The following is a 27004-nucleotide window of genomic DNA, read 5'->3' on the forward strand; positions in this document are numbered from 1 at the left end:
GAACTGTTGCAAACTAGTGGTGAGAATATAAATTAGCACAGCCATTGTGGAAAAAAGGATAAAGATTCCTTAAAAATTAAAAATAAAACTACCATATGATCAAGCAATTTCACTTCTGGGTATATAGCCCAAGGAAATTAGTTCAGTATGTCAAAGAGATAGCTGTACTTCCATATTTATTGCAGCACTATTCTCAATAGCCAAGATACATACTTAACCTAAGTGCCCAATAATAGATAAAGGGATAAAAAAATGTGGTATGTATACACAGTGCAATACTACTCAGCCTTCAAAAGGAAGGAAATACTGTCATTTGCAACAACATAGATGATCCTAGAGGACATTATGTTAAGTGAAATAAGGCAGGCACAGAAAGACAAATGCCACATTATTTCACTTATGTGTAGAATGTGAAAAAGTTGAACTCACAGGAGCAGAGAGTAGAACAGTGATTACCAGTAGTAGGGAGGAGAGTGTTGGAAGGATGTTGGTCAAAGGACACAAAATTTCAGTTGGACAGGAGAAATTCAAGGGATTTATCATACAACATGGTGCCTATAGTTAATAACAATGTATTGCATTCTCAAAATCACTGAGAGAAGTAGATTTTTAAGTGTTCTCACCAGAAAAAAATCATAAGTATGTGAGGCAAAGCATATCTTACCTTGATATAGCCATTCCACAATGGCTAATACATGTTTCAAAATATCATATTGTACATGACAAATATGTACAATTTTTGTCATTAAAAATAAATGTTTAAAACATCAATTTGCATAGAAGACTAGATATTTAACAAGTTAGTAGACTCTAAGTTTAGTATTGAATTTCTTTAAATATTATCTTCACTTTATATTAATATGTATCATGGGTAAGTGATTTTTAGTAATATGTAAACTTACTTTAAATAGATATAAAGTAATAATAAAAGTTATGAATTATATGTAGAAAAGATATAATTCATGTATGTATTTCAGCTTCAGTTACACTGTCCTGAGGAATGAGGAGCTAAACCACTGAGTCTTTGTGCCCTTACCAGGTGTTGCTGTGCATTTTATGTCACTGAACAGAATTGCAGTAACTAAAAAGCAGTTAGGGAACCAATGAGAGTCATGCTTTGTAGAGTTAACCATATATTATTAACAGACCCTTCAATGTCATTAATTTTCCTTCCTTAAAAAAAATGATGAGCTAATATCTCTTGTATTATCCTGGATGGAGCTGGAGCCCATTCTTCTAAGTGAAGTATCACAAGAATAGGTAAACAAGCACCACTGTACTCACCATTAAATTGGTACTAATTGATCAACTTATGTGCACATAAGGAAGTAACATCCATCGGTGTCAGGCAGGTGGGAGGGGGGAGGAGAGGTGCAGTGCGTGATGTTTGAGATTGGGTACACTTGCAATTCTGACTTGGGAGGTGCAAAGGCAATATATGTAACAAAAGCATTTGTACCCCCTTAATATTCTGAAATAAAAAAATAAATAAGTAAAAATTTAAAAAATAAGTAAAAATAAATTTATTTTGCTTTGGTAAGAAGAAAATTGCTTTTTAAACCAAGTTAGAAGAAATACATAGTACTATATATGCAAATCGAAACATTGTCAAATAAAAAATACCATGTTGTACTTATGAAACCCTGAAAAAAGTCAGAAATCCCATTCAGAAATTCATAAAATCAAGAGTGAGAAGTTAAGACAAACTCAAATCAGCAATGTTCTTTTTTATTTAATCCCCCTTGAAAGTCTTATGTACATCATTAAGTAGTCACATTCACAAACTTAATTTTTCTAAATTCAGCAGCAGTCTTTGCAATATTAGGAGACAAGGTATTCCACAGAAATGCAACTGTAATCATCAGTGAGAAAGGTGGATTTCTGTCACATTCAGTCATCCAGGTCTTCATCAAAGTATCTTCAAGGCTGAACTAAAGCCATAAGTAGAAAAAATGTTATTTTCCTCTTCACATGCATATGCATAGAAGAATGCATTACATTATATCATACACAGACACAAACTCATTTATATTATAAAGCATACTACTTTCCCAAGCAGAAAACTTAAATGCAATGTTTTTCAAATTTGGTGTGCCTAAGAATTACTTTTATTCCATGGAACTACAGTGAGATCAAGAAATGCCATTTTTTTTCACAGTACCCCCATGTGACTCTGAAGCAGTTATTCAGTAGTGATTACTCTTTAAGAAAAAAGTAGTTTAATCATTATTTATCATACCAGAAAATATTCATATGCTTGGGATTATAAAACAAAAATTATTCATAGTCCTCCTCAGTTTACTACACTGCTAGAATTTTTAATGTTTCTTTATAAATATATACATGTATAATTTTATAGATGTAGACATTATATTTAATTATAGTCAATAACATGATCACATAAGTGGCATCATATCATTATATTTTTATGGATGATTTTCCCACTTTTAGTTGGCTAAACCATAATTTTTCCAACCATTAACCCATCATTTGGCATTTACTTTGTTTCCAGTTTTTTTGCCACTATTAACAACACTATAAAAAAAGAATCCTTGTATATTTGTTTTTATATATTAGTGACTTTATTTGTATGGAAGAAATTCTCAGTTGTAGAATTCTTGGGTCAAAGGACCTGTGAAACAATTTTTTTTATTATTATTTTAATAGAAGTTGCCAGATTGCTTTCTCCAAAGGCTACCATCCCTCACAATTCCAAGAGCAATGTTTAAAATTATCTTTTCCTCTGTATTCACCTCAGCAATACTGAGGCTATTTTAAATTTTTGTTAATCTGATTTATAGAAAGTGATATCTCATTGGTAATTATTTTTTGTATCCTCCAGACACACTGGTGAATTTGAGCATCTTTAAAATGTCTAGACTTTTGGAGGAGGATCTGGAAGATGGTGGACTAGAAGCAGCCCATGAGCGCTGCTCTCAAGGAGAGGATCAAAAGGTATAGGTGGATGCCTACCTATGGATAGCTCTTCTCAGAAAGAACATTGTAAAACCCCAGAGAAGTGACATGGAAAATTCAAAATGCAGGAGAACGTGACAAGGTGATTCATTTGACAAGATCAGAAGCATCTGTGGGGAGGCATCCACATGTGGGAAAGATTAGGGAGTTGGAGCTCTGAGGTGCCATGGTCACCCTGCAGGTACTGTAGCCTGAGTTGTAAGGGGGCTCCTTCTAATATTGCAGACCTCTGGACTGATCAGGGACCTCCTTAGAGTCTGCACAGAGATATTGCACCAGAAAGCAGGCACAGTAAGAATCTGATGCCTGCCAGTCCTGGGTTTCTGCTGCTGATGCCATTGTGAGCTTTCAGGTGCAAGGCATCAGCTCTGCTTGGGACTTGGCTTTGCAACAGTAGCCTTTGCATTACCCCTGCCAGGCTGGGGAGGGAGTGGACAGAACAGACACTTCTGCATGCCATGCCCTAGAACTAGGAGCCAAGCACCCCTCCCCCACAGTGTGAGATCTGAGCAGAGGAGGTGCCTCAGGTGCCACAGGCATCATCCGGGAAGCTTTGGGCAACTGTCTTAGTGGGACCTGGGGGAAAGAATTCTACAGTCACTGGGGTGCTGGAACTAACCCATCTGCACAACTTAGCACCTGTGGTCCTCCAGCTGGCAGAACATCCCACTGCCTGCATGACCCTGCCTCTGTGGTCCCCAGTTCTGGCTCGGAGGCTCTTCCTATGCTAGAGCTCCAGGCTCTGCCCTAGTGGCTCCAGAGTTTCTGTCAGGCCCAAGACAATACCCCCAAGATTCCAGCATTGTGCTTGGGCCCCAACACCCCAGCCTTGAGTCTCTACCACTGCTGCTGGGCTGGTAGAACTGCCTTAAGGTCCAGTGCTCTGCCAGGGACCCCCAAGCTGCCATTACAGCTGGACCTGGTTCAAACAAATGTCCACAGCATGGTCACCCATGACCACTGCCTAGATAGCCTGACTCAGCTGCCACTATCACTTCTGTGGGGAGACCCAAGGCAGAGTAATCTCCCACAGTGCCAGATTCCATAGAGAAGGTCTCACCCTGCCACCAACTTGAACTTCCTACAATGATCTGGGAAACAACCCTCCACCACATACAAAGATTATCCAGCACAGACTTGAACTGTGGCATTCACAGGGAATGGGACTAAACAGAATAATTGCATTATAGGCACTTAATGTGTCCACCCCACTCCTGCTGTGTCAATATCCCAGAGCAGTAAAAAAAGTACCCTCTAGGGAACTTCCCTTCTTCTAACTAAGCAGGGGAGTTCCCACTAAAGGAGACCAGGTACAAACCTACTAGCCCTGAGCTGAGAGAATAGGACTCAGATGATAAGAAACCAAAAAAACAAAAACTCTGGCAGCATGAAAAAACAAAACAAGTCAATACTCCCAAGGGATCACAATGGAGCTACACAGTAGCGGACTCCAAACAAAAGGAAATAGTTGAAATGACAGAAATGGAATTCAGAATATGGATGGTAATTAAGATAAATGGAATTGAAGAGATAGTTGAAAACCAGCAAAAAAGAAGCCAAAAAAAAAAAAAAAAAAGCTGATAAAGAGCTAGACAATATAATAAAGGCTACAATAGAACTTAAAGAAATGAAAGAGTCTTTTAGAGAATTTTAAAACACAGCAGAAAACTTCAACAACAGACTAAACCAGAGAGAAGAAAGAATCTCAGAACTTGAAGACAAGGCTCTCAAGCTAACCCAGTAGTTCAAAGAGGCAGAAAAGAGAATAAAAAAGACTGAGCAATCACATAGACAGATATGATACTATATGAAGTGAACTAATATACAAATTATAGGTATCCTTGAGGGAAAGAAGAAAGAGCAAAAGCATGAAAAATCTATTTGAGTTAATTATTGAGAACTTCCCTGGTATCACCAGAGACTCAGACATCCAGATAAAAGATGGTCATTGAACACTGGGAGATTCATAGCAAATAGGACATCTCCAAAACACATAGTCATCAAAATGACCGAAGTCAAAAGGAAGGAGAAAATTCCACAATCAGCAAGATGAAAGCAGCAACTAACCTACAAAGAAAACTGCATCAGGCTAAGTACAGACTTCTCAGAAGAGACCTTAAGAGCAAAAAGGGATTTGGGCCATGTCTTCAGTCTTCTTAAGCAAAAAAACTGCCAGCCTAGAATTTTGTATCCCGCAAAACTAAGTTTTACAATTGGCAGAAGGAAAGAAGGAAAGTCTTTTCCAAACAAGCAAACACTGAGGGAATTTGTCATAACCAGACCTGACCTACAGAAAATACTCAGAACTACATTATGCATGAATGAACACAAGAGGTACCCACCAGCATAAAATAACCCAAAAAACCTAAAGTTCACAGCTTGTATAAAACAATAGCACAAGAGAGCAAAGAAAGCAATAAGGTACTTCCCAAAATGATGAACAGAACAGCATCTTACATATCAATTCTATCACTCAACGTTAATGGTCTGAATGTCCCACTTAAAAGAGATAGGCTGGTTGAATAGATGAAAAAATACAACCCAAGTATCTGCCATCTTTAGGAAACACACCTAACCCACAAGAACACACACAGACTCAAGGTGAAGGGATGGAAAAACATATTTCTTGCAAACAGAAATGAAAAGAGAGCAGGTGCAGCTATTTTCTTATCAGATAAATTGACTTTAAGCCAACAAAGGTAAAGAAAGACAAAGAGGGTCATCATATAATGGTAAAGGGAGCAATCCAGAAAGAAGACACAACAATTCTAGATATATATGTACCTAATGCAAGAGATCTCAGATACATAAAACAAATTCTACTAGATCTAAACAAAGAGATAAATAGTGGCATCATAATTGCCAAGGACTTATACACCCCACTGTCAGAATTGGATAGGTCATCAAAGCAGAAAATAAAGAAAGAAACACTGGACCTAAACCAGACTCTAAATCAGATGGACCTAAGAGACATTTACAGAGCATTGTACCCCCAAACTACTGAATATACATTCTTCTCATCAGCACATGAGACATTCTGTAAGATTGATCATATCCTAGGCCACAAAACATATCTCAACAAATCCAAAAAAATCAAAATCATACCATGTATCTTCTCTGATCACAATGGTTTAATACTAGAAATCAATTCCAAGACAAACACTCAAATCTACACAAAGTCATGGAAGTTAAACAATCTTCTGCTGAATGATTATTGGGTCAAGAATGAAATTAAGATGAAAATCAAAAGATATCTCAAACTGAATGACAAAGTGGACACAATCTATCAAACTGTGTGGGACTCAACAGAAACATCCCTCAAGGGAAAATGTATAGCCTTAAATGCCTGAATTAATGAGACAGAAAGGTCACAAATAACAGCCTAATGTCACATCTCAAGGGACTAGAAAAAGTGGAGCAAACAAAACCCAAATACAGAAGAAGAAAAGAAACATCAAAGGTCAGAGCAGAACTAAATGGAATGGAAACAAAAAAAATTACAAAGGACCAAAGAAACAAAATGTTGGTTCTTTGAAAAGTTAAAAAAAATCAATAGACCTCTTGGTAGATTACCAGGAATAAAAGAAAAAGGACCCAAATGAGCTCAATCAGAAATGAAGATGGAGATATTACAACTGATACCACAAAAATACAAAATATCATCAGTGAATACTATGAAAATATCTTTGCAAATAAACTAGCAAATGTAGAGGAAATGGGCAAATTCCTGGAAACATACAACCTCTGAAGACTTAATCAGAAAGAAATAGAACTGAATAGACCAAAAATGAGCAGCAAGATCAAAGCACTAGTAAAAATTTCTCAACCAAAGAAAGCCCTGGACCAGATGGATTCACAGCCAAATTCTATCAGATCTACAAAGAAGAGCTAGTACCCATACTACAGAAATTATTCTATAACCTCGAGAAAGAGGGAATCCTCCTGAACTAATTCTATGAAAACAGTATCATCTTGATACCAAAGCCAGGAAAGGACACAACAAAAAAAAGAAAACTACAGACCAATATCCCTTGCATGAATATAGATGCAAAAATCTTCAATAAAAAACTAGCAAACTGAATTCCACAGCACAACAAAAAGATAATCCACCATGACCAAGTGGGCTTCATCCCAGGGATGCAAGGATGGTTCAACATACATAAGTCAATAAATGTGATTCACCACATAAACAGAAACAAAGACAAAGTCCATGTGATCATTTTAATAGATGTAGAGAAAGCATTTGACAAAATCCAGTACCTTTTAATGATGAAAACCCTAAACAACCTAGGCATAAAAGGAACATATTTCAAAATTATAAAATCCATATATGACAAACTGACAGCCCACATCACAGTGAATGGGGAAATGTTGAAAGCATTACCCCTAAGATCTGGAACAAGGGAAGGATACCCACTGTCACCTCTTCTATTCAATTATTGTGCTGAAAGTCCCAGAGAGAGAGCAATCAGGCAACAGAAAGAAATGAAGGGTATCCAAATTGGGAAACAGGAAGTCAAACTACTGCTTTTCCCTGATGATATAATCTCTGTCTAGAAAACCCCTAAGACTTCACCAAAAGACCCCTGGAATTGATAAATAAACTTAGCAACACCTGAGGTTACAAAATTGGTGTACACAAATCAGTAGCACTTCTATATATCAATAATAGTCAAGTTGAGAGTCCAAAGACTCAATACCATCCACAATAGCTACAAAGAAAATAAAATACTTAGAAATATACTTAACCAAAATGAAAGATATCTATGAGGAGAACTATGAAACACTGACGAAAGAAATCTCAAATGATACAAAAAATGGATATACATATCATGCTCATAGATTGGCAGAATCAACAGTTAAAATGTCTATACTATCCAAAGTGATTTACAGATTAAAAGCAATCCCCATCAGAATACCAATGCCATGTTTCACAGATGTAAGAAAAATAATTTCACATTTTGTTTGGAATCAAAAACAGCCTGAATAGCCAAAGCAATCTTAAGCAAAAAGAACAAATCTGAGGCATCACATTACCAGACTTCAAACTATACTACTAGGCTATAGTAACCTAAACAGCATGGTATTGGTACAAAACAGAGACATAGACCAATGGAACAGAACAGAGAACCCAGATATAAAGCCATCCACATAAAACCAACTGATCTTTGACAAAGCAGACAACAATGTACACTAGGGAAAAGAAGCCCTATTCAATAAATAGTGCTGGTAAAATTGGATAGCTACATGCAAAAGAATGAAACAGGATTCCTATCTCTCACCACTTACAAAAATTAATTAAAAATGCTTAAAGTATTCAGATGTAAGGCATGAAATCATAAGAACACTAGAGGAAAATATAAGAAAAACTCTTCTGGATATCAGTCTAGGAAAAGAATTTATGACTAAGACACAAATGACAATTATAACAACAGCAAAAATAAATAAATTGGACTTGATTAAATTAAAAAGCTTGTGCACAGCAAAGAAAATGAGCAAATAGGCAACCTACAGAATGGGAGAAACTATTTGCAAACTACATTGGTTAAAGCGCTAATATCCAGAATCTACAAAGAACTCAAACAAATCAGCAAGACCAAAGGAAAAAAAAAAACCACTCCATTAAAAAGCGGCCAGAGACATGAACAGAAGCTTTTCAAAAGAAGATAGACAAATGGCCAAAAAACATATGAAACAATGCTCAATATCACTAATCATCAGGGAAATGAAAATCAAAGCTACAATGAGATAACACCTTACCCCTGTCAAAATGCCTATTATCAAAAAGTCAAAAAATAATAGACATTGGTGCCAATGCAGATGGAAAGCAATGCTTATATGCTGTTGGTGGCACTGAAAATTCATACAACTTCTATGGGAAACAGTATAGATATTCCTCAAAGAATTAAATGTAGATTTACCATTCAATCCAGCAATCCTACTACTGGGTACCTACCCAGTGGAAAAGAAGTCATTTTATCAAAAAGACACCTGCACTCAAATATTTATTACAGCACAGTTCACAATTGCAAAGATGTGGAATCACCCTGAGTGCCCATCAACTCATGAGTGGACTAAGAAAACTGAGATATATATACACACACATATATATCATGGAGTATTACCCAGCCATAAAAAGGAATGAACTAATGTCTTTTGCAGCAATTTGGATGGAACTGGAGACCATTATCTTAAGTGAAGTTTCTCAGAAATGGAAAAACAAACACCACATGTCTTCACTAATAATTTGACACTAATCAATGGGCACACTTGGGCACAGAGAGAAGTAAAAACCATTGGAAACCAAGAAGGGGGAGGGTGCAAGAGGGGAGGGGTAAAAACCTCCCTAATGGGTACAATGAATACTATTTTGGGTGATAGGCACATTAATAGTCCTGGCTCAAGCATTATAAAAGCTATCCATGTACCAAAAACATTTGTACTCCTTAACATTTGAAATAAATATAATGTCTGTTTATCATTTGAAATTCATTTTGTGAGTATTGTCTTTGCAGAGCTTTTCCCAATTAACCATTGGATATTGTATATACCTACATAAAGTCTATATTTATATACTTTAACTATTTTTGTGCTATATAAAATTTATAAGAACTCCATGTGTATATGTATAATATATAAAATTAATCTCTTTGCATTAAATTTTGCATTTGATATATATTAACACTTTACATGTTATATAATTTAAGAGTTCCAACTTTTATCCTTTGTTATAGTGTGTTATTTCTCATATGTCATATATAATATTTCTACAAAAAACATACTTTTTCTACATATAATTTCTGAATGTATAGTCTTCAAATTGTTAAAAAAAAAAAACAAACCAGAAAATGTACCGACTAACTCATTTTACCATCTTTTGGTGTATAGCTTAACAAATTTTCTTATTTTTTTTTCACTTTTTAATTTTTTTCTTTTTTATACTTTCCTCATGAAAGCAAATTATAAAGTGCAAATTTGATAATGTCTTTCCTCATCTGAATCTTCCAAACCTGACCACCTCTTCAATAATGCCTAAAATAAAATATGAGCATAGAGTATAGAAGGTAAGAACAATCATTATAGGGTTCCATGCAGCCTTTTCCATTTAGATTCTCACTACTCCTCTTCTCTCCACATAGCCTCTCTGTACTACCACCTGTAGACTATGAGATCTTTCATTAAACAATCATGTGTTTGCCAATAGTATCTTTTATCTTTGTATCTTCGGTGCTCAAGACATTACTTGTCACTGTAAATATGTTCCATATGTTTTTGAATAAAAAAGCTCTTACTGTTTCCTAAAGGTGTGGTTCTCTTCTATGCCTCTAGTTTATATATACAGTGTTTTTTTCTTTGGAATGGTCTATCTTTCAGTCATCTTTAAAGTTTAACTTTAGTATCACATCTTATTACAGTATTTCCAAACTTTCCTAGGCAAACTTTCTGTATTCCTGTACTGTTTTAAATAATCTTTATCATAACATGTTATACAACGGTGATGTATAATATGTCTTATCTTTTCCTGAAATTATACCTGTAATGTCTTCAAAAGATTTATTTATATTTACCCAGTTTCTCCTTAGCTCCACAAATATACCATTGTTATTGCTTACCATATATATGTAATTAAGAAGATAAGAATCATATGTATTAATATAATAAACTATTATACATTCTGAATATGAATATATACATCTCTAAAGATATGCACATAAACATATTAAAAATATGTGTAGATACATTCTTTCTTTCTAATGCCAGATGAGCTCTCAATCTTCAAAAGGAATGTACTTATTTTGAACTCACCTCACCAGGTTATAAATTCCCATTTTCTTTTTCAGTGAGCCTCAGAATGGCCCCCTTTTTCATTCCAGAAATAAGAAGAGATTTAGAAACAGAAATTAGTCAAGTTGCATTAAAATCATCTAATTGGAATTTTCTGAAAGAAAAAAATAATCCCTGGGAAATAAATCACACCTCCTCTCAAGTACCTGTGAAACTCTTTGAGCATCTAAAAGCCCTGTCCACAATTGCAATTAGGAAGGCAACCATGTGTGATTTAAGGGGCACAGAAAGTCTTTCCTATCCCTTATATATTTCCTGACATACTAGCAGTATATGTTTCCTATGCCTTAAATGTGTTTCCTGACACGGTAGCAAATTCCAAATCCTTTGGATGGAAGAAGCGAGGCAGGCCCTTTTCGAAAAGTAAAGGAGTCTTTATGGAGTAAGGACAATGGGTCTTAGGATATTTCATCCAACCCAATCGAGTTATGCTGCCTGGAGGCAGGAATGGTGCATTGGTGCTAAATAAACGTTCAAGGACAAAGAAAGATGGGAAATATGGTTAGTCCTATGGATAGTGATGGCTTCTCCTGGGATAAAGATATGAAAAGTTTAAGCTTTTAGACTTTTAGGAAAAATATAATAAATATCAAGCTTAAGAAAGGAAAGTGGCAATGGAAAAAACTGTGAAAGAGATTTTGGTCAGAAGATACAAATTAGCAAATATGTAGGATAAACAAATCTAGAGATATAATGTACAACATGAGGACTAGAGATAATAAAATTGTACATATGGAGTTCATGCTGTGAGTTGATTTTAGCTGCTCTTGCCACAAAAACAAAAGAAATGTGGGTAATTATGTGAGATGACAGATATGTTAATTTGCTTCACTTTAGTTGTATTCTATGACATCATGTTGTATTCCTTCAACATACACAAAAATTTATTTAAAGAAAAAAGAAAAGTTAAACTACTTATGGCAATCTTTTATAATATTAATTTCTGTTTTAATAAAATGAGGTCAAAGTCATTATATTCTGCTGCATGGTTCTTTGTATACCTCTGTCAGAAATAATCGTGGGCCTCCATATGACTGCAATTTTTACGTCTCAAAGAATAACTTTCAGATCATTCTGCCATTTTTCCCCTTATATGCACCATAAGCTTCCTATTACATGTTTTAGATCTTTTTTCACTGTTAACCAATGTCTAAGCCTTAATTATAGCCACTGGTCTGAATCCCCAGGCTATAAACCCTCAAAGAACACACAGACCTGAGGAATTCATCAGATCCAGATCATCTGCATTCAGGCAAGAATTCATCTCCCGGTATTGAATTTGGTGAACACAATTGTCTCCTCTTGAGGAAACTGACAACAGAGATCTTAAGTTAGGGATCAGTAGACCATGATAAAACTTTTCCTTCTTTATTTGTGCTTTTTTCCCAGCAGCACAAACATCAAACATACCTAATCTTTACCCATTCTATTGTTTCCATCCCATTCTACTACCAAGCTTTTCCCTTTCAATGCCACACACTCAGACGGAATAGGCACAAGGGTAAAGCTTCCCTATTGCCATTGTATAATGACTCGACTTTCTTCCCCCAAGGAAGCTAGCAGTCTTCCATAACTCATTAGAAGATTTTCTAAAATCTCTAAAAATCTTTCCTCTCCCCTCCATTCTCACTATAGTTGCAGTCTTTTTTATCTTTCGTCTCAACTATTTAAAAATGTGATTCCTGTCAGTAATATAGTCTTCCTTCAATACTTCAAACACCTGCTGCCAAAAGCTATTTCTAAAGAACAGCTTGACCATTTCACTCCCCTACATAATACTCTTTAATGACTACGAATCTTATTACCATGGAATATAAGAACTTCAATTTGTTCCTTCCATTTTCTTAACACTTATCAGCAGATTCTCTCCTGGCACTCAATGTTTACTTTGCCCCCCCAAGCAACAGATGTGCTACCCTTTAAGCTTCTCTACACTTGCACATGTTCTTCTCAAGAGTATGCCTCGTCCAGTTCTTTGACCCCCTATGTTCAAAATTTTTCTCAAAAGCTTCTAAGAAGCTCCAGTACTTACCCTCCCCTTTCAGTTAATAACTCTCTTCTCTGTGTCACTTTTATTCCTTATTCATATTAATGTATAATGCTACATTGTAGTTTGTTTGCATATATATTTCTTTCACTAAACTTGAAGTTTCTCCAAGAAAAAAACTTTATTGTCCATGTCTGTATCTCTAGAGCCTAGTATATTGTTTGACGGTATGGTAAAATTTATAACAAGAATATTATAGTAAGAACAAATACATGTTTGGGTAAAAAATATCCTAAATCATGGATAGCATATTCCTAACTACCAATTCTATAATTGATAAGCATGTGGATAGAGCACAGGAATCATCAATGCAGCCAAAGCCCCTTTTCTCTGAAATTTTATTCCCTCTATTTTCAGAAACTGCTCAAACCTCTTCTAGACTCCATCTTTCTAGCCATTTGATACTTGAGTCTAACATTTTTTTATCCCAACAGCCCCCTTATCCTGTAGACACATTAGAGAAGACCATAATTTAGCTCAGACCTGTAAGCCGCTGTCTCTGTTTTCGCCTCTGAATCCATATGGAGAATGCGATGAGAAGTATAACCCCAAGGATCCCGATTACAATAAGAGAAGAATGACCTAAGTAAAAGTAAACATGAAGAGAGATAATGTCTTAGCTAAAAGGCCAAGACCTTAGTTACTGACTTTCTTTTAGGCCAGATACAGAGTCCCTGAAGTCAATCTCAAATGCTCAGAACTTCTTTTGACCCAAGGCCTCTAAACAAGGAGGACTCTGAGTAATGCAGATAACTGGTCCCATGCTTATTAACCCTGTGACATACCTGCAGGCTTGAATGATTTTCTAGGCGCTGAAATTTCTGTAGGAGAAAAGAGAGAGAGGATTAATTGGGGGAGTAATATATAGAACAAATATTTCTATTTCTTTGTCTGAGTCCTTAGTGCCTCTCAACCAAATAAACTACTCTTTCCCACCTAAACCTAGAGTCCACTACCCTTTTTTCCCATCTGTGAAGGGATACATATAGATTATATGCTTTTTCTTGGTGAAGGCCAATGTATAACAACAAATGTTTTCATCGTTCAGTAGAAACATCATGATTCTCTTCCCACCAGATCCCTATGTGAATAAATCCAGCCTTTATACAATGCACTTCATTGCCCACCAGCTCTTTGCTGCCAGAGATTCTAAGCTCAATCCTGTCTTCTGGCACTCACCTGAGCAATTCACAGCAGCGTCTTCCTTGTGCCCACATTCACTGTGCCCCCAGCGTCTGGCAGGACAATCCCACAAGGAAGACTCATTCCCTTTGCAATTCACTTCATTGAGCCATATGGGTCCAGTCCCCTGACCAAACTCTTCTGCCTCTTTTAGGGCTTTCAAAGCTGAGCCACAGCCCACCTGCTGACACACCACCTGAGCATCATCCAAGTCCCAAGAGTCATCACACACTGTCCCCCAGGAACCTCCATGCCAGATCTCCACACGCCCAGAACAACTAGTTGTTCCGTTTTGAAGTCTTATCTTGTCTGAAAAATCAGAGACAAGAGGGTTATTTCTAAGAAGATAAAAGCTTCTAAGGTTTCACAGGGGGGAAGAGAGATTTGAAACTCTTTTTAAAAGATCTATTTTAAAACTTTAATGTGTATTTTTAAATTTATATCTTTATAAAATTTATCTTTGATGAGAGTATATGTGATTTCAGCAAGCTAAGTATATTTCATCCTGGCCATAAGGATCATAGCATGACTCAGAAAATGTCAAAGGAATAAAGTTAGCATTATAAATGTATAGTGTTAAGTTCTTTCAAATAGAGCCTGGGAGTTTGCAGGAAATCTTTTTACAGTTTAAGAAGATGTAGAATGGGCAATACTTCAGAATTGATCTTTCTGACTTCTTTTCTCCTTATATTAGTGTAAAAAGATAATATTTGAAATAAAAATAGTAAAGGCAAGGTAGACCATTCATTCAATAGTCAAATGCTGAATCACATATTCTCTACTCCTCATTAGTTTACAGAGAAAGCAAATGAATAAATCTTTCAAGCAGACCATGGACAGTATGGTATTCTTTGGAATAATGATCACTGATCCTGAATATATACAGGCCAAATAAAATAAAACCAATTACAACAACCAGTTAGAACAGGCATTACCCAGAGGTTACCCATTCTTGCTTAATTAGATCTAACAATTCAAGCTGGTGCAAGGATAGGTAAATAAAACCAATGTGCTTTCTCAGCTGATAGTGGGGCTGCAGAGTGGAATTTTCATATGGGCCAATGAATACTCACTGTCACATGTGATCCAGGTCTCCTCTGAGGGACTGGCCAGTCTCTGTTTCCATGGAGATGATGGGCACTGCCATAATGTGTCAGGTCCTTTCGGACACTGAACATTGTCCACCCACATGGGCCTTGACATTGCCTTGTCTGAAGATGCAGGGTTCATCTTCCCTTTGTCTGCACAGCCCAGCTGCCTGCATACCACCCCCACAGTGGTTACAGACATGTTACTCCTGCCAACACTGCCCCAAGCTCCATTGTAAAAAACCTCCAGACGCCCTGCACAAGTCTCTTTGCTGGTTTCACTGGTCAGTCTTAGAGACATGAACTCTGCAGTAAAATACAAAATTAGTAGTTTCACATCTTTTCTGAAGATTTTGAAGATTCCCTCCCAAAACTCTGGTCTCAGAATGGCTTTGAAAATAGGTATAATATATTAATTACTAGTAATTCTTTAGTAACTTCTGGATGGTATAGCAGATTTTAGTAAAATACAATATTTGTTCTATAAATAACTTATGGCTTCCTAGTCTTGAGTTTTGTAGTCAGGAACCCTTTAGATCACCATCAATGATTCTAAGATGCTTTCTAGATCTCAATCAAAGGCTCAGAGCCTTTTTTCATTTACATAGTTTAGATTTTCTCCCAAAAACATTCTGTTTTTTTTTTTTAATTGTCCTTGATAGTTAAAATTTAGGGAGTCACTCAGGCACTAAAACTAATGTCTTGAGTACATTCTTTTACAATGACATAGTTCTTTTTCTGACACTTCATGGTTTTGCTGTGCATGTCTTCTACCAGATTTATGTCATTAAATAGGAATAAATTATTTCTGGCATATAGAATTTTTTACTTCCCTAAGCTACTGAGTTATATTACTATTTTCCCCAATATATTACAACAGAGTACATTTTTTTCTATTTCACAATATTTTCTAAAGCTCATTGTGTATACAAAGCAAGAGAAGTAGCCTCTTATGGTAATTTTTGCTCTTGTGACAAATAAGTCTCATTTATCTGTCATTAACAATTACTTGGGCATGGTAATTATATTTTTATCTGTAAAATTATGTACTCTCTCTATATATATCTTCTTGTCCCTTTTAATCTACTCCTTTATTAATACTGTGGTTATCAAGTGGTGCCATTGGATCCTTACCCAATGTCCAGCTCCAAATAATATTTATGAAAAACTTCATTATTAAGTTTGTTGTCATTTCAATGATATGCAAGCCCATTCCTGGACTTTTTATAGTGTTATATGATTTTGCTCATGAAGTAGCACTAACTCATCAAACTCATGCTTCTGGGATCGTGACTCTTGCAATAGTTCCTTTTGAACCTGCTTTTCAGGGAAATCTTTCAGATTAATATCCCTCACCCTACCCTTTGCCTCACCTCAGTCCTTTTTTACATAATCATGACCAGAGATTATATGCAGAGTTTACCTGAGCAGATAACTCCTGCATCCTCCTTGTGCCTACAGTTGTGCTGCCCCCAGCCATGTGAATGGCACTGCCAAATATGGGATTCTTTTCCAGTGCACTTCATCTCATCTAGCCAGATGGGCCCTGTTCCTTCCCCAAAATGAGCAGAAACAGTGGCATTAATGCCCGATCCACAGCCCAGCTGTCTGCACACCACGTGGGCATCACTCAGGTCCCAGCTGTCATCACAGATGGTGCCCCAGGAGCCCTCATGGTAGACCTCCACTCTCCCAGCACAGCGACCTCCTCCATTTACCAGGCGAAGTTGACCACTCCCTGAAAAGAGAAATGAAAATATTAATAACCTGAATTCCTAAGGATTGAGATCATTTTCATAGATTGGTCACAGAGTCTCACCTATGCAGGGAACAGCACTTTCTTCTGGAATGGTAGGGCTTGTTGGTTCCAAAGATGATGAATTGCATGGGGATAGTGTCTGGGACTGGTTTCCTGCAAACAGAAAACTGCTCAGTCATATAACATACAAAAGGTTAGGGTAAAGAAGGGCGGTCAGGTGGAGTGTTATATGGATGAGTTGAGGATGAACAACCCATCTATATAACAGAAAGAGGAATGTGGATGGGTCAACAAGGCTTGGAATAAATCAGGTGTTTTGAAAAGGGATTGGCACATAGGAAGCACTAGATAACTATGAGGTCCCTGAAAACTAAGTTTATTCACCCTCTGAAAAGACAAATCAAGTAAAATTCTGACATGCTTCTCATGACCCTTCAAAAGGGATCATTCCCTTTTACTTTTGTTCTTCATCCCTATAGGTACACCTGCTCTTAAGGCACACCAGCATGGGAGAGGCTTATCATTGGCTGCCCTTCATCCTCTTACCTGAGCAGATCACAGAGGCCACCTGCCCTGCAGAACATAGCGATGCACCCAGAGCAGTTACAGGGCAATCTCCCATGTGCTGCTCAGTCCCAGTGCAGTGAAACATGTGCCTCCAGACTTGACCATTTCCTTTCCCAAAATGTGCTCTTCCTGGGGTAGAAAGGGCAACTCCACATTTAAGTTGCTGGCAAAGAACATGGGCATCTTCCATGTCCCAGTGAGAGCTGCAGAGGGATCCCCAGGCTCCAAGACTCTTGAGCTCCACTCTTCCCTCACATGGGGACTTGCCATTCACCAAGCGGATTTCTGTGTATCCTGGAAGGAGACAGGGCTTTAGAAAAGACAGCTATGACTACCGAACCCTACCCCTTTTACTGTATGGGAATGAATTGAAGATGTTCTCCAGGTCTCACTTGAGCAGACTACTCCAACATTCCTACTGTGGCTACAAGTTCCGTCTAGGCGGGATGCTACTGGGCAGAGCGAAAGATGGGACTCATTCCCCTCACACTGGAATTCTTCAGCCCAGATCTGTCCAGTTCCTTCTCCAAAATGAGCTCCCCCCAGGATAGAGACGACCGTGCCACACTGTAATTCCCTGCATAGCACACTGGCAGCTTCCAGGGAGAAGTCAGAATCACAGACGGAGCCCCATGTGTCACCATGTTTCACTTCAACACGTCCAGAGCAGGGAACGTCCCCTCCAACCAGTCTGGGTTCCCTGTGGGCTGAAAAGTAAATAACATTTCAGTGAGAGATAACGGGATTCTCAGATTTTCCTTAATGACGAGGGTGAAGAAAAGGGTGAGGAGTGGGGAAGGTGCTCAAAATTGAATGAAATTTGAGGTTGGATGGGTTAAAAGTCTGTGCCAGCTTTGAGTCTGTCAGTGAAGATAGGTAATACCAATATTCATAAGCATATTAGCTAACTTTTATTTACCACTTGCTGTATAATTCCTGGGATGTAGGCACTATAACTATGACCACTTTTCTTTTGAGGAAACTGTAGCACAAAGAGCTTTAGTAGATTCCCCTATATCACCCCCCAGCCATTAAAATTAAGGATAGATGATAAACACTAATTCCTTAGCATACTTTAAAATACTCTCTGCTGTTACCTTAAAAGCTTTTATACCTGTTTCTCTATCAGTCATACTTGATGCTTCAGCCTAAAGATGTTGGGCATCCCATGCTTTTTCAGACTTCTGTGTCTCTGGAGAAACTTTTCTCTCTACTTATAAGGTGTTTCCATACCTATGTACCTGGGAAAAAGCTACTTCTTTCGAAGGCTACTCAATCTCTCATTAATTGCCTTCTCCAAGAACACACAATTTAGCACAAGATATATGTATTCAAACGATGATGAGCCCCTGCATTCAAATATGTGTTAGATACCAAACTAACAAATAAAGGAGTCATCCGCTCTGTCTGGGCCTATGGAGGAGGGAGCACTGTAAATTTCAACTGGGTTTTGTAAAAAGATGATGAGTTTGCCAAAAAGCAATGTGTGAAACAGAGTTTAAAGAATATATCACCTAAGTGCACATTTGGGAATGACACTAATTGGGTGTTGGGCAGATGTGGGGGGTGCAGAGGATGGATGTATACCTACATAATGAGTCTGATGCGCACTGTCTGGGGAATGGACAAACTTGAAGCTCTGACTCGGGGGGGTGGGGTGTGGAGGCATGGGTAATATACATAACCTAAACTTTTGTACCCCCATAATATGCTGGAAAAGAAAAAAGAATACAGTCATGAAATAGCACGGTGTAATTGAGGAATTATAAGTAACTTAGTATAACTAGACTTCAAAGTGCAAAAGAAAAGACACACCAGAAATTATTGAAGTCATACTATGAAAACACTCTTTGTCAAGTTGAAAACCACAACCATCAAGATAAGCGTGAGTTTCTTTTGACATAATCAAAGACAATTCAAATTATTTGGGAGATATGAGCTCTTTTAACTCATTTTTTAAAGGAAGACAATGCATTTGAAATTGGACCTTCTAAAGGGCTTTATAGATGCCTGCTGTCAAATATCAAAAATTTTTTCAATCTCTTGATGTTACTATCACCATGATATAGATAAACTGTCAGTCCTTGCCAATTTGCATACTCTGGTTTCTCTTTGGATCTTATAAATTTTTCACCTTATACTAAAATGTCTTAGAAAATGTTCTGGATATGACTATATTCTCTATTTTACCAATATAGAATATCTTAACATGTCAAAATTTTACCAGTTATCCATTAAATCTGTACAAAGCAAATCCCTATCCAAATTTGAGATGAAGAACATATCACTTTCTAAACATAGTTCAGAGTTTAAAGCAAACAAATCCTCTACACCATAAATAATTAATGACTTGAGTGGGAGGGTCCTTCATTTCTTCTTGTTGATTCATTATTAAAGCAAGAAATTCCTCTAAGATATCATTAACTAGTACTCGTGTGATTCCGTTCCACTTTTGGATAGCCCTAAATATTTAAATAAAGGCAGTTTCTTTTATCAAGCCAAATTCAGCTTTCTTGTAATTTCTGATGCTTTCATCTGGATCCATCTTGAACAAAATAAAGCAAAACACAAGCAGTGAAAAACAACAACAATAAAAAACCAAATATTTTCTCTTCCATGGGAAAAACTTGTTAAGCACTTGAAAACAAGTCCCTTCTTTAAGTATTCTCTCATTTCCTTTGTCCTAAAATGTTTGATTCAGAACAAAAGAGGAAATTTTCCACCCAGAAAGTGACTTGAAGACTCCACTCTCAGCCTTAATTTCATGAAGAATCTGCTGGTAACATATTAATCTATACCATGGGTTGGTTTCCTTATATCATATATTCCTTATACATTGTAAGAACATTGGAAATTTAGCTCTTTAAGGGATTTTTATTCCTGCTAAATCTATGATGCACATTTACATAAAAGCCATTAAGTGAATTTTTGCCGATTTAGCTCCAGTGATCAATAAATTAAGCTTTCCCCAAGCCTAAGTAACTGAATCTGTATTTCTTTCTTTCTCTAGAAAAATGAATAAATAACAAGTGTAAGAAATACTTAATTAGAATTACTTTCTTTTGTTTAGTAGTAGATAAAATATACAATATTATTTGAAGAAGCACTAATACATTTTCACCATTTAGTGCTTTCCAGACTCTGAAGAATTATAGATCATTATAATCTCAGAATTATTTCTCAGACCTCAGCAAAAATACAGCACAACTCAAATGAACTGTTCTTAAGGTCAGATGTCCTCTACAGCACATACATAGATATCACAACAAAATGTCTGGGATTCAAAGTAACTTTGTGACCAAAATTTCCTAGACCTCTTTCTGGCTGGTTTGTCTAAACCACACATCAGAGATAAATTATTGCCTTATCTTTCTAATTTTCCTGCTTTGCTGAATTCTTCTGGTCCTTTTCAGCTATATAGTCTTATGTTATTTAAAAGTCTAAGAATTGAAAGAGATTATGGAATTTGTAGCTTGAATTTGACAGTCACAGAGACAGCATGTCCATCATTTTTTTCTTTTGGAAATGTTGTGAAAATATCAAGTAAATCCTTTTCCACAAAGGTTGCACTAATTTGCAGTCCCACTAGCAGTGTAAGCGTGTTCCTCTCTCTCCACATCCTCACCAGCGTTTGTTGTTTTGGGATTTTTTCATAAAGGCTATTCTCACTGGGGTTAGTTGATATCTCACTGTATATGTATACAATGGAATACTACTCAATTACAAAAACAATGGTGATCTAGCACCATCTAGCACTTATATTTTCCTGGATAGAGCTTGAGCCCATCCTCCAAAGTGAGGTATCACAAGAATGGAAGAATAAGCACCACATGTACTCGCCAACAAATTGGCATTAACTGATCAACACTAAGGGGCACACATGGTAGTAATAGTCATTGGGGTTTGGAGGGGTGGGGGTGGATAAACTCACAACTAATGGATGCAGTGAGCATTGTATGGGGGAAGGGCATGTCTCTAATCCTGACTTGGGTGAGGCAAAGTCATAAAATGTAACCAAAATGTTTGTACCCCCATAATATCCTGAAATTAAAAAAAAAATCAGGTAAATCAAGAAACAAAATTGCAAATTTATTACTAGCCAAACAAGTAAAAAGTTAAAACCTAGGCCCCCAAATAAGTAGAACTTCCAAAAGCTACAGAAATATAACAAAAGAAAGCAAAGGGTGCACATGGCAAATAGCAAACAAAAATGCAGTTCTGTAAAGTAAGGGGCCCATCTTAAGCTGCAAACTTATGTTATTTAGGATTTCTATTATATGCAGCTGAGTAGAATTCTGAATAATTCGAAATGTGTTACCATGACTGAGGTGTTCTAGTAATGAAACCTAAAATATGGGTGTGGATGAATGGGGCTGGTAGGCAGAATACACTACTGACTCAGATATTATAGGCTAAAAAGCTAATGAGTCTTGTTATCCATGGTAAGATATTTGGACAATGGTCATTTTGAAAAGAAAACCTAGTGCTCACTAAAGCTAAAAAAAATGGAAATTGTAGAAAATGTGAACAGATGGAAAAATCTACCTTGCTCATGGACTGGTAGAATCAATATCGTTAAAATGTCCATACTACCTAAAGTGATCTACAGAATTAATGCAATCCCTATCAAAGTATGATCATCATTCTTTACAGATCTAGAAAAAATAATTCTACACTTTGTATGGAACCAGAGAAGACCTTGTATAGCCAAAGCAATCTTAAGTAAAAAGAACAAACTGGGAGGTGTCAGTCTACCAGACTTCAAGCTGTACTATCAGGCTATAGTAACTAAAACAGCATGGTACTGGCACAAGAACGGAGACATAGACCTTTGGAACAGGACAGAGAATCCAGAGATGAAACCATTCGTATATGATGATCTAATCTTTGACAAAGCAGACAAAAATATACACTGGGGAAAAGAATCTCTTTTCAATAAATGATGCTGGGAAAACTGGATAGCTACATGCAGAAGAATGAAACTGGATCCCTACCTCTCACCTCTCACAAAAATCAATTCATAATGGATAACAGACTTAAACCTAAGGCCTGAAACCTTAAGAATTCTAGAGGAAGGTGTCAGGAAGACCCTTTCAGACATCAGCCTAGGCAAAGAATTTTTGAAAAAGACCCCAAAGCCATCACTGCAGCAACAAAAATAAATAAATGGGACCTGATCAAATTAAAAAGCTTTTGCACAGCCAAGGAAACTATCATCAGAGTGAATAGACACCCTACAGAATGGGAGAAAATATTTGCTCTCTACACATCCAATGAAGGACTGATAACAAGAATCTATCTAGAACTTAGAAAAATCAACAAGAAAAAATCAAACAACCCCATCAATAAATGGGCAAAGGAAATGAACAGAAACTTTTCAAAAGAAGACAAAATAATGGCCAGCAAACATACAAAAAAATTCTCAGCATCTCTAATCATTAGGAAAATGCAAATCAAAACCACAATGAGATATCACCTAACCCCAGTGAGATTGGCCTCTATCAAAAAATCTCAAAACAACAAATGCTGGCGAGGATGTGGAGAGACAGGAACACTCTTACACTGCTGGTGGGACTGCAAATTGGTGCAACCTCTGTGGAAAAGAATTTGGAGATACCTGAAAGAGCTAAAAATAGACATACCATTCGATCCAGCAATACCACTATTAGGCATCTACCCAAAAGAGCAAAAGACATTCTATAACAAAGACATCTGCACCCGAATCTTTATGGCAGCACAATTCACTATTGCAAGGATGTGGAAACAACCCAAGTGCCCATCAATTCATGAATAGATTATTAAAATTTGGTATATCTATACAATGGAATATTACTCAACTATAAGAAATGACAGTGATCTAGCACCTCTTATATTTTCCTGGATTGAGCTTGAGCCCATTATCCGCAGTGAGGTATCACAAGATAGGAGGAATAGCCTCCACATGTGCTCACCATCAAATTGGCACTAACTGATCAACACTATGGTGCTCACACGTTAGTAATATTCTCCAGGGATTAGGGGGTTGTGGGGGCTAAACTCACAACTAGTGGACGTGGTGAGCATTGTAGACGGGAAGGGCTTGCCTCTAATCTGTGCTTGGATAAGGCAAAGACATAAAATATACCCTCATAATATACTGAAATAAAATAAAAAATAATTACAAAAATTGGAAAATATATTGGGGAAAATAGCAAAAAACCTAAAAAAAAAATCAGAATGTTGGCATGATTTGGATCCTCCTTACCATTTTTAGCATTAAGAGAGAGAGATATTAGAGATATGAACTCAGATGACAAATAGCCAAGACTGCAAGCAGAAATGGGAGAAGTACTAATTTTTTAAGGAAGGTATGCTCTACCTGCAGTTGTTATACATAGTTAATTGAGAGTTCTATAATTTGGAACTTGCAGAATTGGAAAAAATAAAAACCTAAATTATCTTGTGTCCCAAATTGAGGTGATGATAAAACTGTAGTTTTAGCATAAGATTAGATTGTTGCTCCACATACAAAGACAATGATTCTACCATCAAAGACAGGACATAGGTCTTGTCTTTCCTCCCAAAGCCATAGTTTCAAATGGCCTTGAGGCAGTGGCCAATAGTTAAGAGAAAGGGCTGGTCACAGTATAGATCAATATATGTATACATGCTCTTGAATATGGTTCCTTTCACATGGCATCGTATTAAAGCAAATAGACTAGAAGCTTACTAAGTTTGAAGAGAACTGTTTTACTGAGGACAGCTGACATCAGCCATTGATTGTTCAATCTTTAAAGTGATCCAAGGGTCGCTATGCTAATGTTAGCAGAAAGTGGGTTGTGAAAGGTATACTGTCCCCGGATGGGTAGGTATACTCTCCAAACCAAACTTGGAGGCAAGTACAAAGAATAATGCACCAGGAAGAACTGTCCTGAGAGCAGAACCAGGGCCCATGAAGGATACTGGACAGAGGACACCTTCTCAGAGGAAAGCACTTTGCTTCTGTCAGATTGGCTTACCTAGGAACTTACTGAGTTGCAGGGCAACTCATCCTTCCTGTGCAGCAGGATTTGATAATTACTGCAGAAAATCTATTCTGGATGTTTCTTGGTGACCACAGAGCCACAAAAACTTAGGTAAGCCTTAAACTGCTTACCTGTTCAACTTATTTTAATGAGAAAAAAAGTAAATATTGTCTTTCTTTAGCCACTGTTATTTGGTTTTCTTCTAGATGCAGTTGAGCTTAATGCTAATTAATGTAAAATACAATTACTAAAAAAATACAAAACTTTCTAAATTTAGAAGGAAATTAGCAGACATACAAGTATGTCTACATATGCCTATAGACATGCAAAGCCCCCCAAAGTCAAACAATGGAATTTCTTTAACATAACACAACAATACATAAAGGCAAAATATATCTCTCATCTCAAAAGAGTAATCCAATCAAATTCCTTTAAGGAAAATCCCAATTCTATGCCGAATACAAGTAATGCACCTAAAACTGATTTATAAAGGGTAAAAATAAGACAACAGGAACTAAATAAAGCAGTAGTCATGATATTAGTGTCAGAAAAGTTTGATTCAGAACAAAATCCATTCAACTGTAGAAAAAAGATCAATTCATCATAACTACACAACATAAGAAGAACTCTGTCTCTATATTAACAAAGTACCAACTCATTAATTATATGATACTGCTACAGGTGCACCCAGTGGAAAACCTGTAACCTAAAATATTTATATTAATAAATCAGAAAAAATAAAAATTAATTAAGATTCAACTCAAGAAGTTATGGGTAAAAAAGAAAGCTAACTTTAGGAAATCAGAAGTTAATTAATAGAAAAAAAAACAAATTTTAATGAATCAGAGAGCAAATAAAAGTAGCATTAATTTTTAAAATTCCAAATGTTTTTTTAAAAAACAAATAAGCTAAACTAATAGCTAATCTTGTCAAGTAAAAGAAATTAAAAGCATAAATGAATGCACCCAGTAATAAGTAATAAGAAAAGTCATAGATAAGTAATTGCAGATGGTGATATGAAATTATGATGAAGAAATTTAAAAAAGAATTTTTTACTGAGTACTCATGGCATAGAACAATTTATATAACATGCTTCCATTTGGATAACAAAAGGGGGTGTTACCTATACAAAGATTTGCTTGTATTTTCTTGTATTTGTATAACATATCTCTTAAATGATACATAAATACTCCAACTATATGAGAGAACAATTGAGTAGCTGGGGGCAATAGTGGAGGAAGAGTTTATACTTCCATATTTTGAAGTTTAAGCTATGTAAATATATTGCCTGGTCAAGAAATCTTTTTTAAAAGGTAATATAGCAACTCAAATTTATATCTTAAATGATTACTTTTTTAATCAGAGGATAATTTCTACCTAACCAGACCTAAACACAATTTGCTATACCAGGGGAAGGCACCTAGGCACAGACATAGGTTGGGAGGTATCTGAGGAAATATCATTGGTTAGTGGATATGCAGAGCATAAAAATTTCCACCTGTGACTAGGTCTCTACATATTTAATGATTTTCTCTTACAACGTTTTCTCCAAAGTCTTTTCACCACATAAGTAAGAGTTATGTCAATTTATTACTTTGAATTTGTTGAAAAGGCATCACTTTTCAACAAAGTTAGCCTTTTTATAAATACAAATAGCATAAAATACTAAAGATTACCCACAAGCCTAACCAATTCACAGATCGCCTTTGAGCTTTTTAAAGAGGTTGCAGTGAAATATCCACAGATGTTCAGAAAGAAGAAAATTGTTTCACAGTATAATGGAGGGAGCCAAAGGTTAAGTCATGTCAGTTTATCCAACATAGTTATTTTTTAATTCCTTTGGTGACATTCCCATGAAAGATATATTTAATTCTATCTTAAAAATTATAATCTCCCTTCATCTCTTACACCTCCATTGATTTAAAAGTTACTCAAAACCCAAAGTGAGCAAACCCGAAATACTTCCAGCTAAGGTGCAATATGAATTGTAAGTTTATCTAAGACTCTCACAGTGGAATTCATATGATATTTTCTGACTTTTTGAGAGTGATCTAGTCATAGGGACCAATGTTTCTTTTCAGTTTCAAGGGTATTACTGGAAATTTATACTCTTGGAATTAAACTTCTTCTTAACAAGTTGACTGAAAGTCATACCTGAGCAGGTAACTTTGGCTTCTTCGTAGTGATCACAGGAAAGTCCACCCCATTGCCAGTTCTTGCAGTCCCAGAGAGAAGTTTCATTTCCATTACAGCTGCTTACAAACAGCCATGTGTTTGTCGGCTTGATTTTGGAATACTTTTGATAGGATGTTTTGAGTGCAGATCCACATCCCAGCTGCCTGCAAACTACATCAGCTTCTTTCAGTCCCCAGCCTCTGTCACACACCTTCCCTAACAGTTTCTGAATTTCCACCTCAACTGTCCCAGCGCAGCGGCTGCCTCCACCTTTAAGTCTTAGCTCCAGATCTGATCCATCTGCAAAAGAAACGTAGCCTTATGCCATAGATACATATGAAGCTTAGCTTCCACAGGATAT

General features: G+C 36.5%; 1 protein-coding gene across 3 annotated transcripts in view; it reads right to left on the bottom strand.

Moving 5' to 3' along the window:
• Positions 1-1633: 1633 nt before the first annotated feature.
• The window catches only part of CD163 (CD163 molecule), a 33853-nt gene continuing 8482 nt past the window's right edge, over positions 1634-27004 (bottom strand). The window contains exons 6-17 of one of the 3 annotated variants that reach the window (XM_069489618.1): positions 26623-26943; positions 17857-18171; positions 17444-17758; positions 16958-17050; positions 16562-16876; positions 15124-15444; positions 14048-14359; positions 13642-13689; positions 13352-13450; positions 12037-12132; positions 10783-10836; positions 1634-1931 (exon numbers count right to left, since the gene is read on the bottom strand). In XM_069489618.1, coding sequence (XP_069345719.1) covers positions 10814-10836; positions 12037-12132; positions 13352-13450; positions 13642-13689; positions 14048-14359; positions 15124-15444; positions 16562-16876; positions 16958-17050; positions 17444-17758; positions 17857-18171; positions 26623-26943 — 2258 coding nt within the window. In that variant the 3' untranslated portion in view covers positions 1634-1931; positions 10783-10813. Of the gene's footprint in view, positions 1932-10782; positions 10837-10881; positions 10916-12032; positions 12133-13351; positions 13484-13641; positions 13690-14023; positions 14360-15123; positions 15445-16561; positions 16877-16957; positions 17051-17443; positions 17759-17856; positions 18172-26622; positions 26944-27004 lie in introns of those variants that run through there. The other 2 variants (XM_069489619.1, XM_069489621.1) reach the window with 2 other exon arrangements.

The sequence above is a fragment of the Eulemur rufifrons genome, chromosome 16 (assembly GCF_041146395.1).
Source record: "Eulemur rufifrons isolate Redbay chromosome 16, OSU_ERuf_1, whole genome shotgun sequence".
Lineage (NCBI taxonomy): Eukaryota > Metazoa > Chordata > Mammalia > Primates > Lemuridae > Eulemur > Eulemur rufifrons.